At 39.8% G+C, this 20,488-nt stretch overlaps 1 protein-coding gene across 11 annotated transcripts in view; it reads left to right on the top strand.

The window, feature by feature from the left end:
- The window catches only part of LOC125750030 (rho guanine nucleotide exchange factor 9), a 74,129-nt gene that overhangs the window by 24,417 nt on the left and 29,224 nt on the right, over positions 1 to 20,488 (top strand). Inside the window, exon 1 of one of the 11 annotated variants that reach the window (XM_049027268.1) lies at positions 11,096 to 11,383. The exons of 6 other annotated variants lie outside the window; for them this stretch is intronic. In XM_049027268.1, the coding sequence (XP_048883225.1) occupies positions 11,285 to 11,383 (99 nt within the window). In that variant the 5' untranslated portion in view covers positions 11,096 to 11,284. 4 more of the 11 variants (XM_049027272.1, XM_049027269.1, XM_049027270.1 and 1 more) reach the window with 4 other exon arrangements.

Raw genomic sequence — 20,488 nt, 5'->3', positions numbered from 1 at the left:
ATTTCCAGTTACAGATATGAAAGCGATTTTATTATAAAATGTTCCCAGCCGTTTGCTTTGTTAAAGAGAGTAAAAAAAAAAATTTAAATCTTTGTACAATATTTAGTTAGTGTCTATGGGTGTTTATTGAAACTTCTGTGGATTAGAAAAGCCTTCGCTGGCAAAGGATTGTTCATGATGTCTCTGTTGGTGCTCTCACTGAGATTGCGTTTTTGGGGGGCTGTGGCCATGATGACCAGACATTCTGCATGGGATGGAATGTGAAATGATTAGATGGTACCGAGGTCAGGAGGGCACCAGTAAGATAAGAAAGCGCTTTCTGTGGGAGGTGTTAGACAGCTCAAAGTAGGAGGGGTAGAAGATCTGATGTAATAAAACACAAACACTTCAAGTACTGTGCCTCATCATTGCTGTCTCCAAAGATCAGTGACTCAACGACACAATATCAAGCAGTCAAACAGTGGCAATCCTTAACTTAATAGTAATATGTATATGATCTAACTATCTTGCCTAATATTTGAATAAACGGAAAGCCCAGTTAATATTGTTTGGCAGGCCCTATAAGTTATCAGTAGATCCAACGTTGTGGTTCGAATCTGGCATAAGTTCAGGTCCGCGTGTGCAGAGTATGCAGGTTTCCCTGTGTTTCCGTGGGATTCCCTCGCGTGCTTTGGCTCCTGAGTTCCTCTCACTGTCTAAGTCACGTGAATATCGTTGACTCTAAATTACTGAAATCGACAGAGATGAGCCCCTTTGAAAATGAGTGTATATACATGGTAAAAGGCCAGAGAGCTGAGTCTGCTTAACAATTGCCTGGAATGTCAGACTGACTATTTATTTCTCATTCTAGGTCCTGTAAGGGGGTATTTAATTTTTACTCTCAAGATCACTTCATGGCACAGAGCGAGCAGCTCAGTAAATCTGAGGTTGCTACTTCGCACCTCCAAGGCATTCAGCAATAGCAATAAAGCTCAAGCTCAATAGAACGACGACAGTGATTCATACGACTCTGCGTGCCCAGATAAGACAGTGGTTACCCGTCCAGTGAGTAAGAAAATAAAACAATGCTTTGCCAGCAGGGATTTCCAGTTATAGATGGCATCCTTTTGAGAAGTCCCTCATGGCCGTGTTTACTGAATTGTCTCATCGGAATATTAGAGCTGAAGCACAGTGAATCAGGGTGTAACATCTTCAGCTTTTTGAGAGAGGGTGACATTAGTAAACTTCATTTACTTTTTTTTGCAGTCTTAATTGTATGCGAAACAAATTAAGCAGTTTGTCACCATGAGGTCTTGTGTTATGTTTTGTAGCAAAATTAGTTTTAGTGAAGCTCAAATTTCAGGTTAATTATTATTTTAAGCTAATTTAATTACATGTGCATGAATGTTGACAACTTTAGTAGCAATTTACTTTGCTGAATGCATAAATGCATAAATTACAAGTGAACTTGAAAATGCTTTGCAAGTTACATTTACAAGCCTTTGCTATCAATGGATAAACACCATTTTACAGTAGCTACTATTTTCTTTGATGGTGTTCCACTTATGGGAAAAGTTTTATCAAAATCAGAAATTTTTTCTTACATTAATGGCATGCATTGCTGGAATATTTAACTGGATGTTAAGGGTCAGGGCAGCATGGTGGTGCAGTGGTTAGCACTGTTGCCTCACACCTCTGGGACCCGGGTTCGAGTCTCCGCCTGGGTCACATGTGTGTGGAGTTTGCATGTTCTCCCCATGTCGTCGTGGGGTTTCCTCCAGGTACTCCGGTTTCCCCCCACAGTCCAAAAACATGCTGAAGCTAACTGGACTTGCTAAATTGCCCATAGGAATGCATGTGTGAGTGAATGGTGTGTGAGTGTGCCCTGCGATGGGCTGGCCCCCCACCCTGGGTTGTTCCCTGCCTCATGCCCATTGCTTCCTGGATAGGCCCCGGACCCCCCGTGACCCAGTGGAATAAACGGTTTGGAAAATGGATGGATGGATGGATGGATGTTAATGGTCAGTTTTGGGAACACCTGTTAGGATTCATGCCTTATAGATATAGGACCGAAAGGATGAAGGCTTCTCAAAACAGTAACATTCCAAATGTCACTTTGTTCTTACCAGTAAAAACTATACTTCCACTACATCCTTGGACCTATCGCGGGACCTGGTGTTGCCAGTCATTTGTCCCAGAATGCAAGTCTTTTTCTCATGATAATAATTATGCATGGTGAGCATGGTGGCTCAGAGGGTAGCACAGACTCACCACACCTCCAGGCCTGTGAGCTGGATTCCCAGCTCTGTGTTTATGGAATTTGCATGCAGGGCTTCTCTGGGTAATAATGCTCCCTCCTGCAGTCCAAAAACATGCACTGAAGAGAATTTGTGCCTGTATGCTACACGTGTCTGTGCCTCATGGATCCTGGGCTAGCACTGGGTGCCTGCTTCTTCTTGTCCTGTGGTTCCTGTGATAGACTCCAGGCTCACTCTACCCCCATTCTGGTTGTTATGGAAGATGGATGGATGGATAATTAAAGCCCCACCGACTCACGCTGCGGGTGAGGATGACTGACGATGGCAGTGTTATGACGAGAGAATCACTGCAGTGTAAATAACTGTATCGCCATGTCAGTCAATGCACTCACAGCTGCCCAGCTTGCTAGCCAGCAGTGCTGGAAAGGCATGCTGGGTAACAGCCGCTGTTGTGAAGGCAGAACCGTTACTGTCATCCTCCTACTGTTATTCATATGGTTGTATCTTTGGGGAGGCAATGTAGAAACAGCACACTGATTGAAGGGATGCTCACAGGATGAGTGAGAGTGACTCCTAAGAGGGGCTAAGGAGCCCCAAAATAGCCCTTTAGCCCCTCTGTACCACGCAGCCCATGCCATCTCTACCATGAATACACTCAGTACTTATTGGCAAACTGGATCCTCTGAATGTTTGAAATACCTTCCAAATTAAGAAGATTTCACTTAATTCTGTGGCGTATTCCTAATAAAATCCCGGCAGTTTTAAAAACCCAGCTGTTTAGATGGTTTAAAAAAAAAAAACATATTTTGAAGTATTTTTCATCTCCTTCTGTTCTGAAGAAATAACAATTATTCTTTTTAAAATAATTATAAGCACGTATACATCATTTTTATAGTATTGTCAGCATATTTATGAAATATTTACTCCATTTAATGCTACTAGGAAGAACAAGTGAGCCGCTAAAATTACGTTTGCTTGTACAGTGGCCAACAACTTAAATTTCCCCTTGACAGTTCATAAAATGTATTAATATAGCTATTCATACTGCAGCAGTTAATGTAAAGTAACTTCTCTCAAGGAGGGGACAGCAGGTTTCCTCTCAGAAGAAGCCTGCTACCTGTGGCTGCCACTCATCCGTATGTCCAGTGACTTTCCATGTACTCGTCTACTTCTCATCGCATTGGATGTTGTAGCGTGAGGCCCTTTGATGGCTATCTCCTTTGTTTTGTTACATACCTCTGCTGTAGGGTGACCACCGAATCCACGTCGAGGCCGGGGGGTATTACTAGCCTGGAAACTACCATTCAAATTCAACGGACCCAGATTTCACTTTTCTTGTCCGCTGTTTGGTCAGTCTCCTGTAATCACGCATGTGTCCTTAATGTTAATGTGAAACAGCTGGAGTTTTTCAATCAAGGATACAAACCAGTAAAAGCTCAAGAAGAACTGAACTAATTAGCTAAGTATATAAAGCAGTTTGTAAAACCTGAAGTAGCCCATAGTTCACTCCCCCCCCCCCCCCCCCACCAACATGCACCCTACTCTCCCGTCCAAATATCAGTCAGCTGTAGAATTCCCTCCAAAACAGGCCAAGGATGCAGGATTTTTGCTTGACTTGTGTTAGCCCTAATTACCCCATCGCTAATTTCCACTTTTGAACAGGGCAAAAAACATAAAAGATACAACCGACACCCCCCCCCCCCCCCCCCCTCCGCCTCCCAGGTTATCTTTCATTTGGAATTATTCAGTTCCATGCCCCCCCACCCCCAGTTGTTCTTTTTAAAGACAACCTCATTTGATCCGGCCATAACTGGTTGACGTAGATAATATCCCATATCTTGCAGGTTTGATTTAATGAAGCGTTTATAGAACAAATTTCAACGCTGCCTACAGCTGATAAGATCATAAAAAAAGGAAACTAAATTTCCGTTATATTAGCGCTTAACCCACAGTATTGATTGGATCTAAGGCTACCATGTCCTATTCTAACGTGGCTTATCTGTGATGCATGCCAAGATCCAATATGTAATGTCACAGTGTAGGGCTGCCCTCCGGAAGTGTGTCTGAAGTGGCGGCCATAATCAAGTAGAAATAAAAAACTGAGTTTAAATAATAAATAAGTGAGCCATGGATGCAAAGTATGACACCATTCTGTGAACCAAGCTGCCACTTTGCTTACCCTGAGAAGGATGAGACCATCGTACACGCAAGGGCTGCCTAAGAATTAAACGAATAAACAGCTGATGCTGTAACAACGTAAACAGCATTGTGTTTGGGGAGAGTTGTTCTTTTTTCGTTATTTTTAGAGCATTCAGACTGACTGTGTGGCTGAAGGGCAGGATACAGGAAGCAGGGGAGGAAGAGGAGAAGACAGAACGGGAACAAAGGAGAATGGGCAGTACGGCATTGTGGTGGGGGGGGGGGGGGGGGGATGGGAGGAGTGGCCCTCCCTGCCATTAGCAAAGCATGTGCTACAAATAGAGTCATTTACAGCTGAGCAGTGAAGTACTAGCGACTGTTTCCTAGGGAAAACCCACAGATATAGTTAGGAAATGTACAAGATACAGGGCTGGCAAGGATTATCAGGAGCCGATCACTGTGCGTTTACGAAGCCTGTGCAGCGACCATAGAGAGCTATGTGAGGACTTCCGGAACGCGAAATGTGACAAGCGCTTTCATGCATGGAAGACACAAAAAGAACAGAATGCGAATTATTTTTAAGTCTTCATAATAGCAGCCTTTGTTTTTGCAAACAGTCCCCTCATTATACCCTCCACCTACTACGCCTAAATTGAAGCAGGCAATGTGCTGAGTTCATTATTATTATGAGTCATTTCTGCCTTGTGTTTCTATGCTTGGAGTGTATTTTATAATTCTGGAGAGTCTGTAAAGCGTATTCTGTCATTATGATACCCACTTATGCAGTAGGTGGAAGTAGATATATATATAAAAAAGATATTTGATTTAAATCTCAAAAACAGAACGGTTTTAGCTATTGAGCTGTTGAACTACAGTAGTCTACATATCCAGTGTAATAAACTGTAAATAAAAGGTAAATGCCTAGAAAACATTATAAATAAAAACCCAACTACTGTATGAAACAAGTATTTGTATGAAACATACAAAGGGAAAATTAAAAAAAAAACATTGCTCTGGACCAACAACGAACAAAATATCCAGTGTTTTGTTATGGAAACGTAATGTGTGACCAAAGGTGCTATATTAGACAGCCATTAAATATTATGCTGTTTATAACCAGGACTGACACATACAAACAGGAATCTGCATAACTGTAGATTCACTGTAATCTTGCAGTGCTCTGGCAGTTTATATCATGAATACTCTATAATCCACACCTGGTTTCCTTTCCATTTCCCCGAGCCTGACTTCTCTGCTACCACCTGTCCGCATCGTCTGTGACCTTTCCCCTTACTCCTGGGTGGCAGAGATGATCATCTCCAGATGGAACTCCTGTGTTTTTTGTAGCTATTGCCCTCTTTTCAGACTGCCAGTGTCCTCATGCGTGAGACCTTGGCATTCTTGCATCCGATACTATCCCTGCGTCTGTAAACCACGCTCCAGGTTTTGGATAAAAGGTTACTGAGGTCAAAGAGATTCTTTTTAATGAGGTTTTCAATATGTTATATTTGTCAACAATTTTTAAACAGCTCTATGTCCTTAAACTAATGCATGCTTTCCAGTACATAATCATGTCAAAATGAAATGCTATTTACTATAGCTATAGCTATTTACAGTGTGTCCACTCATTCAGTCATCTTCAGCTTATATTGTACAGGGTTGTGGTGGGTCTGGAGTCAGTGATCAGAGTTAAAGGGCACTAGGAGAGGAAGCCATGTGTGGAATTATTCTATAATGTTCTAACATTAAAATTATATCATGTACAATAGCTGTAAGATGTGCTGGAAGCCTTTCTTCACTGGTGCTGGTGTTGTGCTCATCTTACAATACACAGTGCAGTTTGCAAATGTGTGTTACACTTGGGAAGCGTTGACAGGTGGTGTTGCATAGGATGGGGTGAAGCAGAGAGGAACCCGGAAGGTCGTGAGCTCTGTAAAAATGACAGGTGGCGGGTCTGGACCTGGAACATGCTTCTGAGCTGAGCACACTTGACTGAATCTAATGACGTCGGCAGACGCGGCATCAAAGGCGAGTTGGCAGGAAATTCTTTTTTCCAGGAGACCGTGTTCAAAAATCAATTTTCGCCTCAACATGCAAATTCAATCCATATTCTCTAACCGTTTGTCATTGTTGATAATGTGCATTTATCCAGGGCAATATCATTGTCTATGGTTTATTATTAGAAGGCAGAGCTGAATTTCCTTAGCCTTTTTGTTAATTTCCAGAGCAGGCCTGAAAACTCTCCTGCATTCAGTATTAGTGATTTGAAGGGAAGTAATTTCAATTACAGCTTAATTCGGTAATCAGATGTGTGGATCTTACCTGGTGGAGCTAAATAAGCAGTTTCAGACATGCTCTGTCAGCTGAAAATGTTAACTTCTGGTACATTGACCAGTTTATTTTAAGGCCTTAGATCTAACATTCTTATATTTTTTGTAAGCAATACAAAATAACATGTTATTGCTTATGTATATTGCTGTTTAGTTTCTTAGCAGGCAAGGCCAGCGTGTATTAATCCAGCACCCTAGCAAAAACGAATGCTGCCCACTCCCGACCAGGAAAAGTAAGGTTGCAGGTGATGTCACACAGAGCAAACGATGCCATCCGCCATCTTGGTGTATAATTCTCTATGTGGTGCAGGACTATCTCTGTGTACGGTTAACAGTAGTGAACTTGGGACAGAACAATGTAAAGAGAGACAGCATTACAGGCATCAAGAGAGGAACAGAAAAAGAAACAACTCAGAAGATGCTTTTTATCGCACATCCAGGGATAAATTAAATTGATCAGCAATTTACCTTTAAAGCACATTCACTTATGTGCAGTCATGCCAGATTTGTTGTAATAACAACGACAACTGGTACAGCACTGTAACATTAAAATTGCAGCACAGAGCAACGTAATTGCTTAAGTTTACCATTACATTATGAAAATAATGATAAACAGTATATAAAAATCATACATGATAAGTAATATTAATGAGATTTATACTTACCGGAATATTGTCCACACTTTTCCTCCGCAGTTCATGTCCCCAGGCAGAAATGAAGACATGAAACCTCCAGAGTAATTCTCTTTCATTCACTTCAGTGTTATCCTTAATTTTTGAAAAAAAGAAAAAAAAAACAAAGCGACAGATAATTAACGACATTCTCATAACCAACAGCAGCCAGCTGGCAACTATTTTTCTTCGGTTTGTATGGATCACATTCAATAACATCTGTTTTATCTTTATATCAGTTGCTTTTATTATTATTTCATGTCACCGCATGTAGTGTACTGAATATGGTTGCACCAAGATGGCGGTGTAAGGCGACTGCACGGGACTATTGCAACACTCCCAGCGTGCCCCTAGTGGTCTGGTGTCCCTGGCAAAAAAATGCTGATGGCATCAATTTTGGAAAACTGGCATAAAATTGTAAATACGCGGAATTGTCTATGCACATACTTTAGGTTACTTAAAACGTATACTTGAAGAGCAATCTTTTTTTCATACGTGCTTGTATTTTATATTCATAGGCTTTATCAGATTTTACAAACATGTGGGACAAGTTGCATTCTTCATTCGCGTACGTCTTTTGTTCATTTTATTTGGTCCTCCAGACTTGATGGGTCTGCTTCCTTCTTCTGCAGAAACTTTGGTTTCTCTGTCATGAACACATGAACCGTGGATTTGTACTGTAGGTGATGTTGCTGAATTTTTGATATTATTCTTTTATTTGACGATATGGGTTTTGTCCTAAAACAGACTGACATTTACGGTGCTTGTTTTATTTCAAGTTTTTTATTTCAAGTTTTTATGCATGATTTTTTGAGAGCTCAGTGGAAATGCCTTTTTTCCCCCAGACACTGCCTAATGGTTTACAGAGTGGTTAGAAAATCATCCCAACCATTTCTGAATTCAAGAGTGTAAGATCTGAGAGCTACATGTACATATTGTCAGACCTCATGTTAATAAAATTTGTTCTTGAACTGTCAAAAGGCAAGGACTTCACTGGCATATGTGTGGCAGCTCCAGTTAAGGTAGGAATACCCATGATGTTTCCATTACCGCTCATTACGCACAGGAATGTAGCCACGCCTGAAGGTAACTCCAGGAAACGAGTGGGGATACATGCAACTGCATCAGCAGCATGACCATAAGGGCAAACTGTATCAAAAATGTCATTCAGTTCACAACAGGAACGCTGTTGCGGTATTATCACTAGCTACACACCAACTATGCACCAACTACTAATAACTAAACACATCGCGGTGATGCAGATCACGCACAAATATGAATGCTAGCGACAGTGTAGGCCGCTTATGTAGGCCACTTGCATAAGACACAGTGAAAGGTTTGCACAGAGCATTCAAACAACCAAAAATCAGTCAACCAAAGTTAGGCTAACTGATGTCTTATGTTTGTTATCCCAACAATGTGATAAAAACCTGTTATGGGGAACTCAATTTTATGAAAATCTATGACTACAATGAAAAAAACGAAACTTTTATTATGGTTACTGAATGTTATGGCTGGGTAGGGGTTAAAGTTGTCATTGGGATTAGGGTTTTGCCCATAGAAATGAATGGATGGTCCCCACAAAGAATACAAAGGTGTGTGTGCGTGTGTGTGTGTGTTGAGTTTGCATGTTCTCCCAATGCCACATACCTTTCCTTCAGGTTCTTAAGCTTCCTCCCACAATCCCCAGACTAACACGTGATTTATGGTTGTGTGTAGAATCGACCCCCCTCCCCCCTGTGACCCCAACCTGGATAAGCAGTTAGAAAATGGATAGATGGCAATAATCATAAATGTAGTGAAATATAAAATAATTGTCCTGGATATACGTGTAGATGGACTGACCTTAGGAGTCGCCCTGCATGCTCAGCTACCCCCCAGAACTGGGCCTTTTTGGAAACAGATTCTGGGAAAGTTGCTTTATTACGAGGAAGTGGCTACTGAGGTAGGTGCACAGCTGGGCTGGAAGCCATCTTTGATTCCTCTTGTACCCATCAGGGTCAAGCATCCCTGGTACGTGAACTTTTCCTGCTCCTGTACTTCATTCTTAGTTGTACAGTGGGTGGTGAAGGCCCAATGGTTAGGGAAGCACACTTGAATGACTGCGGGTTTGAATCCCTAACCAGCAAGGTACTGCCCCCATGTCGTATTCCCCGGATGCTAGGTAAATGTTTCCCACTGTAGTGTCATGGTGGCACATATGGGTTAAATGCAGAGAACATGTTTTGTTGCTGTGTGCCAACAATGACAATGAATGAATGTCAATACATGCAGTCACAGAGGCCTGTGGGTTTTGAGCAGGCTGGTAAATTAACAAGAATAAACTTTGTGTTTGTAACCCTGGCCTTTTTTGTGACCCCTGATGACCATGAGTTCTGATCAAATGGGAAAAAAAAAAAATCCATCCATCCATTTTCCAAACCGCTTATCCTACTGGGTCGCGGGGGGTCCGGAGCCTATCCCAGAAGCAATGGGCACGAGACAGGGAACAACCCAGGATGGGGGGCCAGCCCATCGCAGGGCACACTCACACACACATGCATACCTACGGGCAATTTAGCAAGTCCAATTAGCCTCAGCATGTTTTTGGACTGTGGGGGGAAACAGGAGTACCTGGAGGAAACCCCACGATGACATGGGGAGAACATGCAAACTCCACACAAATGTGACCCAGCGGAGACTCAAACCCGGGTCCCAGAGGTGTGAGGCAACAGTGCTAACCACTGCGCCACCATGCCGCCCCTTTATATATTTTATATACAAATATATTTTATGATATATATATCTATATATATTATAATGATTAAAATCACTGTAGATAATTCAGAACTGAAGAAACCTTTCAGAACAAGATATTTTGCCATTGTTAATTCAGACTTAGCTGGATTTTCTTGCTGTACAGTATCTATGTGGGGCTGTTTTGACTACTGAAGGTTAAAATTAATTGGATTTGTGGTGTACACATTTTGCATGGCCAGTGGGATGATTTCATGGAGCATCATGAAAAGTTCTTATGAATTCCTGTATTACTTTCAAAACAATTTCTTAAGCTCTGCGTTAAGGTTGTTTAAATTGCTTATATTTCTGTGCATGAATTGAAGTGACATTGAGGCGTTTCTCATATTCTAGGTAATGAGATTTTGCATCACTTCAGGTGACCTTTACTGAACTCATGCAGCTATAACTTTCTCAGGATAAATCACAAAGCACTCCACTGTTAGTGGAATTCTGGAATAAGGAGCCCTCTGTTAACTCCTGGTCATTAAGCACTGTGGAAATCCATAAAGGGGAACAGAACCAAACCTTTTTGAAAACAAAAACAAATGACTTGAAATTATTTTTTACCAACACCCAACGCCTTCGAGCTCATTAATCCATCCATACTCAGTTTATTCGTATTGAAAGCAATGTTGCTTAAAGAATTTTAAAGTATCCTATCGGAAAATGTGGACGGAAATTAATCTGTTTTGCTGTAGCTACAATTTAATTGTCCAATAATTTACAGTGTATGGGGTTGGGAGGGGTGTTGGAATGTTTTGATGCAGCTGCAACTGGGATTTTAACGTTATGTATGTAATATATTTCAATTTTGCCAAAGTACCACACATTTTTAAGGGTCCTTCTTTCGGCGATGCATCATTACGTTTTCTGGCACTTGGTGAACGATTGCAAACGTCAAAGCGGATTGCATTAAACTCACTCGTGGCTAAACGTGCATCTCTAGTTTGCACGCTCGCCTCGCCGCCGGTTACTTAGACAGCCGCATCTGTGATAGGAGAACTCGCTGCGCAGGGATTCACACTTTTATTTGCAGCAGGAGTAATAACGTCACGGGAGAAAATAAATAAATAAATACATCTATATACGAGAGAGGAATACATCGTTTCGATTCAAATCCAGAGTGTCCATGTATGCCCACAGCTGCAGAACTGTACAGCTCTACCCAGCTGTGGAGGACATGGATATTAATGCGATTAATCATGGAGTGTCACTTAAATGCCACGAGGTAAGGATTCGAATCGATTGTTGCGTATTAGTGTCAATAGGAGATCAAAAGATGGAGGAAGGACTCGTGTTACATTTTGGTCTCTTTTGGCAGACGTGATGCTTTTTCTTCTGATATTCCATACCGGCGCGTTGCGATGGGATTTATTATTTTTGTTGCTTTAGATCATACGTAATTGATTCGGATGTATGAGAATTTATTTTGACCACTAAATATTAGCCTTTGCAAACACAGACCCCCCCCCTTTTTTTTCTTTTTTGATTGATGGTTGATCCCCTAGCTCCCTAGTTGCCGGTCGCTTATTAGCATGCAAGGACGGCCGCCTGGGCTGCTGTTCGCCGCTTCGTACGAGGGAGATGCAGCGACGGCTTCTTCGTGCGTTACCGGCGGAGTAGCGCATGTCAAGCACCGCTCGGTGTATTTACAGTACCCGGTTCTCCTTTGGTCGGCAGACGGCAGGTTTGACTCGGAGAGAAATTAACGGTACTGAAACTGATGATGATGATGATGAAGACAATGATGGTGAGGATGATGATGCTTCTGGTTTGGCGATCTTTAAACATGAGCGGCAATAAGAAAGAGTAAGAAGATGAAAATGAAAGGGCTGTTGGTGTCATGATTTTTTTTCCTTTCTTTTTATTATCATAATGGTGGATGTATGGACAGTCACACTGAGCCCAGGTTGGCAATTGAAAACAACCTACCAGCCCCAACATCCTGAATATTACAGCCTCCTGCATTGCACCATGACCTTGGAAACGCAAACGGTGGTTGTGTTTACCGTGATCGCGGTTTTGGTGCTTGTCAACGTTATTTTAATGTTCCTCTTGGGTTCTCGTTAATGGATTTTTTTCTGGGCCGCCACTGTTTGGCTTCCTGCATTGAGATACATACAGCAATTATACAGTGGGAGCAAAGGAGCGAGTGCGCATATATACAGAGCGGGGGACACCCAGCGCTCCAACATGGCCACGCAGTCATATGAATGACGTTGGTATATTATTATCTCTCCTTCAATTATCTGTCGTGTCTTGTCTTATAATTTGTCTGTAAACGTAGGTGGCGGTGGTTGTGGTTATTGTGCATACGTTACAGATCCAGGTAACTGTTGATGTCCAAAAATGACACCCCCCCCCCCACCTTGCTTCCCCTTCCTTTGCCGATTGTTTGCAACCTTGTTAGAAAATGTAATTTCTGCAATTAACACAGTTTTTATGCAGCACGTATACACATATATGATGTGTATGCTTACCGTTAGGTATGCTTACCGTTTGTCATTGTTTTACATAGCCTTTTCCCTAAAGCATACCTGTCGTTGAATATCAGTAAAATCAGTTTTACTGATGTAGTCATGAACTGACAAACGGCGTAGTGTTTAATTGACGATTTGTCGCGAGGCCCAAACTGGCGACAGCATCCTTAATACGTGTGATCTTATTCGATAAGATAAAATAGAACTATTACACGCAGCCACAATATGCGCGTATAGTATTTCTTATACATTTTAATATATGCAAACTACCTATGTCTTACTTGTCTTAACATGTCTGGCTCGATGGTCACTTATGTAATTTGTTTGTGATTTATTGTATTTTAGCAATACAATGTAAAGGATTTCTTCTTTAACATGAATTAAATACTCCATTGGTTTCTTTCTAATATTACTACATTAAAATACATAAAATGCGTCGAAAGCACTAAACTAGCCCCAAATAGGCCTACACATCGTCATGTGGCGTTAATGCCGAATGAACTATAAAGTGACACTATGTGCTTACGGTCTGGGCCAGTTCGCTAGATCGGCCTAAAACACTGGGATACAAACGCAGGTTGTCATAGTAAAACGCGAAGTATGCCTGTTTAACGCAGGTGCTGGGGGCATCGCATGCATTTGCATTAGTGGCTAAATATAACTGTTTTCTGGAACGCGTAAAGGTACAGTCAGTTTTTGCAACATGTATGTGAGGATCAGTGATACGCTTGTGTTTGTGAGTGGGGTGGGCAGACTGACTGTCATTCTTTTGCTCACCCCCATGGGAATCTCTTCTCTGCATCTCATCTGAAGCCTGTTTACTAAATATTGCTCTAACTGTCAGTCAATTTTACATTTTCATCAGACATAACAAGAGGCACACTAACGTGTAATGGTTTTCAGCTTGACCCCGAGAAGCTTTGATTTGCCGTTAGACATAAGATAAAGGGATTACGTAATTTTTGTCAGACACAGGGAAAAGCTAAAAGAAATTCTTAATCTTAAAATATGAGATACACTTATTTTTGAATAATAACTGCCAGGAATAGCTGTATTTTTAAATACCTGAGGTGTAAGAAGTCTAAGCTCTGCTTAAAATGTCTTTCATTGGCACAAGTAGTGTTTTTCCTATAATTCCTTTATGCAAGAATTGTACTTCTTCAGTAATGTCATAGTTTTTAATTTAAATTCCACTCACCTGGAAAAGTCGAATCCTTAACAAAGAATGCTAATAATCATAATGTCATAATGTATTTTATTCATATTCTATAGAGTATTGGGTTTATTATGTAAATCACTTAATTTGAGGTGTCACTACATGTTTTGCCTTTGTCCAAGCCCTTTCTCACAATCATAAGAGGAATAGATAGTGATGGAGATTGTAAATTCAGCCATATACCTCAAAAAAGACTATGCATACATAAACTGGCTATACTTTACTTGACAGGGTACAAATACTTAGTAGTAACTCATTTGCTTCTGAAGTACAAATGATTAAAAAATCATAAACAAATATAGATGTGTCACAATTCATGAACGATGAACAAACATGAGATCAATATTTCAGTTGTGTTATTCATTACTTGTTCCTTCACTAGTTCACAAAGGTTTATAGAATTAACAGATATAGTAACAAATATAGCCAGTGCTTGAGATAAAACATGTGTCACAATTCATTAATGATGAATTAACATGAGATCAGTGTGTAACTAAGACTAAGTTTGCGGTTAATTAATACATAAAGAATAGTGTATTATGTTAAAGTGCCCATGCATTTAATTGTATCCAGAAAATTGCTATTAAATAGTGTAGATTAAACAAAACAAAAGTGATTAATGAAAGCACCTTTAGGAATTAAGCTTCTTTTGATGTAATGTAATTGTGCTGTGCATCTGACTCGATGACATGTTGCTTATGCCTGTTTTGTAGTAGACATAAAGGTAGACATAAGTATTTGGCTCATTTTGAGGTTATTACTTAATACGTTAACCCAAGTTCACAGATAGAAAAACTGATGTAACATTTTGATTTGCTTGACTTGTTTGATCCCAGTGCAGTATAGCTACTTTTAAACCAAGAACGTCACTCTTCCTCTGAATGGCCTTCAAATGTCAGGATTGTAACCAAGTTGAACCAAGTGTAACTAACTGTTCATAGTGCACTTTTATTAAACTGAGCTGGTTTTATAAAAAGAAAATTGACTGAGTTCCATCGTGAAGTTTTAGGGCCCGTGATGATGAACACAGCAAATGCAGTATATCAGTGTTTGTGGGTTGCAACAGCCTTGCAGAACCTACTAGCTAGAAGTTCTTATTCTCAGTCCTATTACTTGTGTGTCTGTATTTCAGAAGTTACAAAATGAGGAAGTCTAAGAAAGAAGAAAAAAGATAACCAAGCATAATGCTACAATAATCTACCTTTGTTTCCCAACCCGGTCCTAAGGGACCGCCAGATAGTACATGTTTTTGCTACTGGAGCTGGGAGGGAGCAAAAATGTGGACTGTCTGGCAGGCATCTGGGAGGGAGCAAAAATGTGAACTGTCTGGCAGGCATCTGGGAGGGAGCAAAAATGAGGACTACTTGGGGATCCCCAAGGTCTGGGTTGGGAAACACTGATCTACCTTAATTGCTTTTCAGAATACAACCACACTCTTTTCCTCAAGGTTACTTTTAATGTTACATTACATAACACAAAACTTATATTCTCATACATGTTATAATGTATTGTATATAGGGACTGAGATATAAATAAATGTAACATTAAGACCTAATGAAAAGTCTGTTATTCTTATAGTAGATTTTTGAATAGGTTTTACGGTCCAACTGCGTTTGAAAAAAAAATGTACATATGGGTCAATGACGTGATGCCTAGATTTTTGTTGCCGCAAGTATTTAATTTTTATTTTGCACAAAAACGCCTAAAAATGGTTTAAAGGCATTAATATCATATCACTTTTCTTGACCACTATTCCTAATTTTTATGAATAATGTAAAATTCTGTGATTTTTATAGTATTACAGTGGCAAAATGTCATTCGGTAAAACAGTTTTCACATAAAGTCAATGAAGACTTTTTTTTGTAAAATGAAAAAAAAAAATCTAGAAATCTAAACTTTAAACACCTTTAGACACATAATTAAATATCTAAAATACTTTATTCTGCAAAGACAAATGTTCTAGAATGTCTTTCATAAATGAGAACTGGAGATGAGCTGCTGTATCTCTTAGTGTGTGGTTGCATGTGAGTGCATGTCCTGTGATGGACCAGCGTCCTGTCTGCTTTGTCCTCTGGCTTGTCCTCAGTGCTTCCAGGGAGAGGCCCTAGGCTGTGTATGACCCAGCACTAGCTAAATAGTACATTTTGTGCTGCATTTTATTGTTTATATATAATTCCCAAAAGTCCCCCGCTTTGATATATCCCACATTGGAAAAATTGTAGCTTTTGTTACTGATGCAGCTGCAGTTTGGGCCCTGCCTCTTAGCCTTGTTGGAACTCTGTTAAATGCCTCATACTGCTCCTGAAAGACACATATCCGCGTTCTGAGTGTTAGACCTCTCTTACAGCCGACACATGCTTCTAATTGGTTTTCAGCCTGATATGACTCATCATTGTAGCTGCCTTTCTAATTGTGATTTATTTACTTTGAATTTACAGGCCTTTATATGCACCATCTCTGTTCATTTGTCCACCCGCTGTATATCTACATCTTCACAAAAGTTGTGGAGCTCAAGTGAAATTTATTTTGCTTTCCACTAGAGCTTGACTGGGACTGAAAATCTTGGCTTTTACCACCTTGGCATTTGCTACAGAGCTCCCAGGATCCAGCCTGTCACTTCTTTACTATATATGACATTTACCATGATGTTCTGAGGTTAAAAGACTACTAAGAATCTGTTAAAAATCTGGGCTATGCATTTTGCAACCTCAAAGCAACACATAGTGAAAAACTAATATTCTGTCAACAACCTAGTAAACTGCTGTAGTAAAAGCTTTATCTTTATAATTTTCCAGTTTCTTGTGGCCTGTGATATTCTGAAAATTAGTCTTATCAAACTCAAACTCTGATTGAACTTATCCCACAAACAAATCATGTTTATTTAATTTATCTAAAAGATAAATTAAATAAACATTAAGTAATATTTCAGATAAGCCTTAATCTTGCTTTAGCATTGTGTCGTATAATAAATTGTAACTTGTTGCTCTGCTGTTATAGGGCGGCAAATCGGAATTAGTTTATACAAGCAGGACAGATTGCGGGTTGAATGTTCGAAGTTTATACAAGCTAGTTTCGATTTGCCAGGATTCTGATTCTCAATCACAAAAATGAAACACTTTAACACTGGTCTATCTTTAAGCCTTTTTAAAAGGGAATTTCTTTACCCTATGCTAAGTTAGTAGTCAATCATTTATGGTATATTGGCTAAACAGATATGGTGGAACGGAATGCACTAGGGAAGTAACCCACTGGTATTAAATAAAACAGATTCTATATATAAACTGAATTCCATTCATGCTGCTTTCAAGGTAAACGCAGAAACATGTCTTTGGATGAATGCTATTGGATGTGGTTTTAGTGCTGGACATTTGAAATCAGTCCCAGACCATCCGTGTACATGTCTGTGTAGATTTACAACACCAGTAATCTGACCTAATGATCTCCCCTGCTGTCTACATAACTAGCTTAAGACTGATTAACATCAATCCTTGGAAAAAAAATAATCAACTCAGTTTTGAGTTCTGGGGCTGTGTGTTGCTGTGGGAACAAACAGCCAAGCAACAGAGGACTTGTCTATAGATACTTATGGCTCATTAGCTGCTGGTCTTCATTTTGCATCTAAATTATTGAAAATCCTCTCAGGACTGTTTTAATGTATCTGTCTGTAATAATACAAGGCAGTACACTGTGCTGGTTTCAAGCAATAGGTATGTTACAAGGAGTTGAATTCTTCTTATGCTTGAGTGAATTCTTGGAATTTCTGGAAAAAAACAGGCATTATTGATATGTCACACAGACTTAAGAGGTGCAGACAGATACATAATAATCTTCCTCAGAAACAGTTGTTTCATACGCCAGTGTGTTCCCTGGGTTTGGGTACACAGAACCACTCATAAAACATTAATATTTTGAGTGAAATCGAATCTACAAATATGCCAAGATAATTCACCTCGCAATGGCATGTTTGTAAATCTACTTTTTGACCAAGAGAACCAAATAAAAAAATTGTAATTGGAAACTTCCATCCAACCATTCGTTTTCCAAACCGCTTATCCTACTGGGTCACGGGGGATGTCCGGAGCCTATCTCGGAAGCAATGGGCACGAGGCAGGGAATGACCCAGGATGGGGGTCCAGCCCATCGCAGGGCACATTCACACACCATTCACTCACACATGCACACCTACGGGCAATTTAGCAACTCCAATTAGCCTCAGCATGTTTTGGACTGTGGGGGGAAACCGGAGTACCTGGAGGAAACCCCACGATAACATGGGGAGAACATACAAACTCCACACACATGTGACCCAGGCGGAGACTCGAACCCGGGACGCAGAGGTGTGAGGCAACAGTGCTAACCACTGCCCCTAATTGGCAACATGCTGGTGCAATATAATTTTAATTGTTTTTTGTTTAAATCAAGGCTCAATTACATGTATGTGTAATTATGTACACGTCCTAAGATTGGCTCTAGACGCACAGTAACCCTGTACTACATAAGTAGATAAATGGTTATTGAAGATGGATGATATATCAATTCACATTCTTGCATGTCTTGTCATCTTCTAAATAAGCCATAAACCTTATTTATGTAAAACTCTATTGTAGTGATGCGTTGCGTAACAAAAGTGAGGGATCTATTTCTGCTTCCTTCTAATTTGCACAAAATCAGTACCTGCCAATCAATCAGCACTGGTCGAAATATTTGTTCTGGTGTATGTCAGTGTATTTATATTAACTTATTTATCTGACACATTTATCTAAAGCAACTTAAAGCAGAGGGAAGGGTTGCAATTTGCTCGTGCTCCCAGGGATTTTAACCACGACAGCTTTAATCTGCTGTTTTTGAGTTTGTTTATTGTTTTGATGGAGGTATAGAAATGAGTTCACTCAGCCTGTCTGAAGGCTAATTCAGACGGGTAATGTTTATGATGTGATTATCGATCGGGAGTAAATGAGAAATATGCTGCATTATAGTGTCATCTGTTACATCTTCATGAAATTATGCTTTTGATCGTGATAGATTATAGTTTATTTTATGGAAACGGAGATTAAACGGGAAACATATTTAATCATGCATGGGAAGGGGGTTTACAGAAAATGAAAAACAGACTTTGAATTTATTGCAGACGAATCAGAGCAGGAAAGGAGCACGTCCGTTTATTTTGGTGTCCGAGAATAAAGACAACTAGGCATTAGTTAGCCTTGTTCAGGGTGACTAGCCCTCAGGCCCTATTGCATTCACTCATATCTTTTTGCCTTCATGTTATTGGACACTATGCTGAAGACACAAATACCCTTTTTTCTGGTGAAAAGAAAATATCACAAAGCAGATCCACGATGGCAAGGTGCCATCGGCAGTCATATTTTCATATTTTTTTTGCTGCAGTTTGATGTTCAAAAGAAGAGGACTGCTTGCACTGCCTTCGCAGTGTGATATGCTATAGGGTACAAAATCCTTGGGTAGTTTTTTTTTCTTCATTTTTGCTAAGGCTGGGCAATTAATCAAGTATTAACTGCGATAAAGATTTTGGTTTCCAACGAGTATCAAAACAAAATAACTGAGATAAACGATTGTTGTGTCACATTTCATTTTGCAGTAATGCTTCTGTTTTGTCTTGCATTATAGATCCTTTCCTGATTCATTATTTTTTGTTTCTCAGTTGAATTAAAGTTCAAGGAAAATCACTGTTAAAAGGTTTTCTCTCTTAAGTTCAATAAATGCATATTATTTCCAAAGTCAGCGAGTAATCACGTTAAATGATTGTGATCTTAGTATTGACCAAAATAATCGTGATTATGATTTTTGTCATAATTAAGAAGCCCTACTTTATACAGTTCAGTCATCAGGTCACAATGGTGTTCTGGTAGCAAGATGCTGGTCGTCTGGGTAGAAAAAAAAAACACAGATTTGTCCTATTCAGAGAATCTTTCCTGTCTCCCATCTATTTTCTGCAATCCGGGTCAGTGATGCATAATTATTCTGAAATAGAAACATTTTGTGAATGCATATGTACTGCATCCCTAATAAGTTCCTTGTGACTGTAGGGGGATTAAGCTAATTATTTTGTGATATTTGTCCACCTGTTAGTCTGTCGTAAGCTGGAAAGTTTACCTGCAAACTGTTACTGATGTCCTTCTGTTTTAGGGTCGCTTTTAGTTAATGACATGGGCGGTAATAATAAAATGAATATTTCACAAAAAAAGCATTGAAGTGAAAATGGTGACCAAGAAAGCGCTTCATTTTAGGAATTTTAGCAGATTTGTGGGAAAAAAAATGTTCTTTACATATTAGCAAGATTAATTTCTGCCTAAATTGTAATTTAACTATATAACTGTTTTCCTCCGTGTCTGCTGTGGAATTTTGTATGGTGTTGCGAAGTGTTACATGATATCTACTACTGCTGTTTTACTTCCCAAAGTAGCAATACTGTCCAACAGAGACTATGATTGTGCTACAGGGGTACAGGGCTAACAGTTGACGCCGTATGTCGACACATCCACAATGATCTATCTATCTATCTATCTATCTATCTATCTATCTATCTATCTATCTATCTATCTATCTATCTATCTATCTATCTATCTATCTATCTATCTATCTATCTATCTATCTATCTATCTATCTATCTATCTAA

This window comes from Brienomyrus brachyistius, chromosome 10 (assembly GCF_023856365.1).
Source record: "Brienomyrus brachyistius isolate T26 chromosome 10, BBRACH_0.4, whole genome shotgun sequence".
NCBI lineage: Eukaryota > Metazoa > Chordata > Actinopteri > Osteoglossiformes > Mormyridae > Brienomyrus > Brienomyrus brachyistius.
The sequence above is the reverse complement of the archived record's forward strand: the minus strand, read 5'-3'. Positions and strand labels throughout refer to the sequence as shown.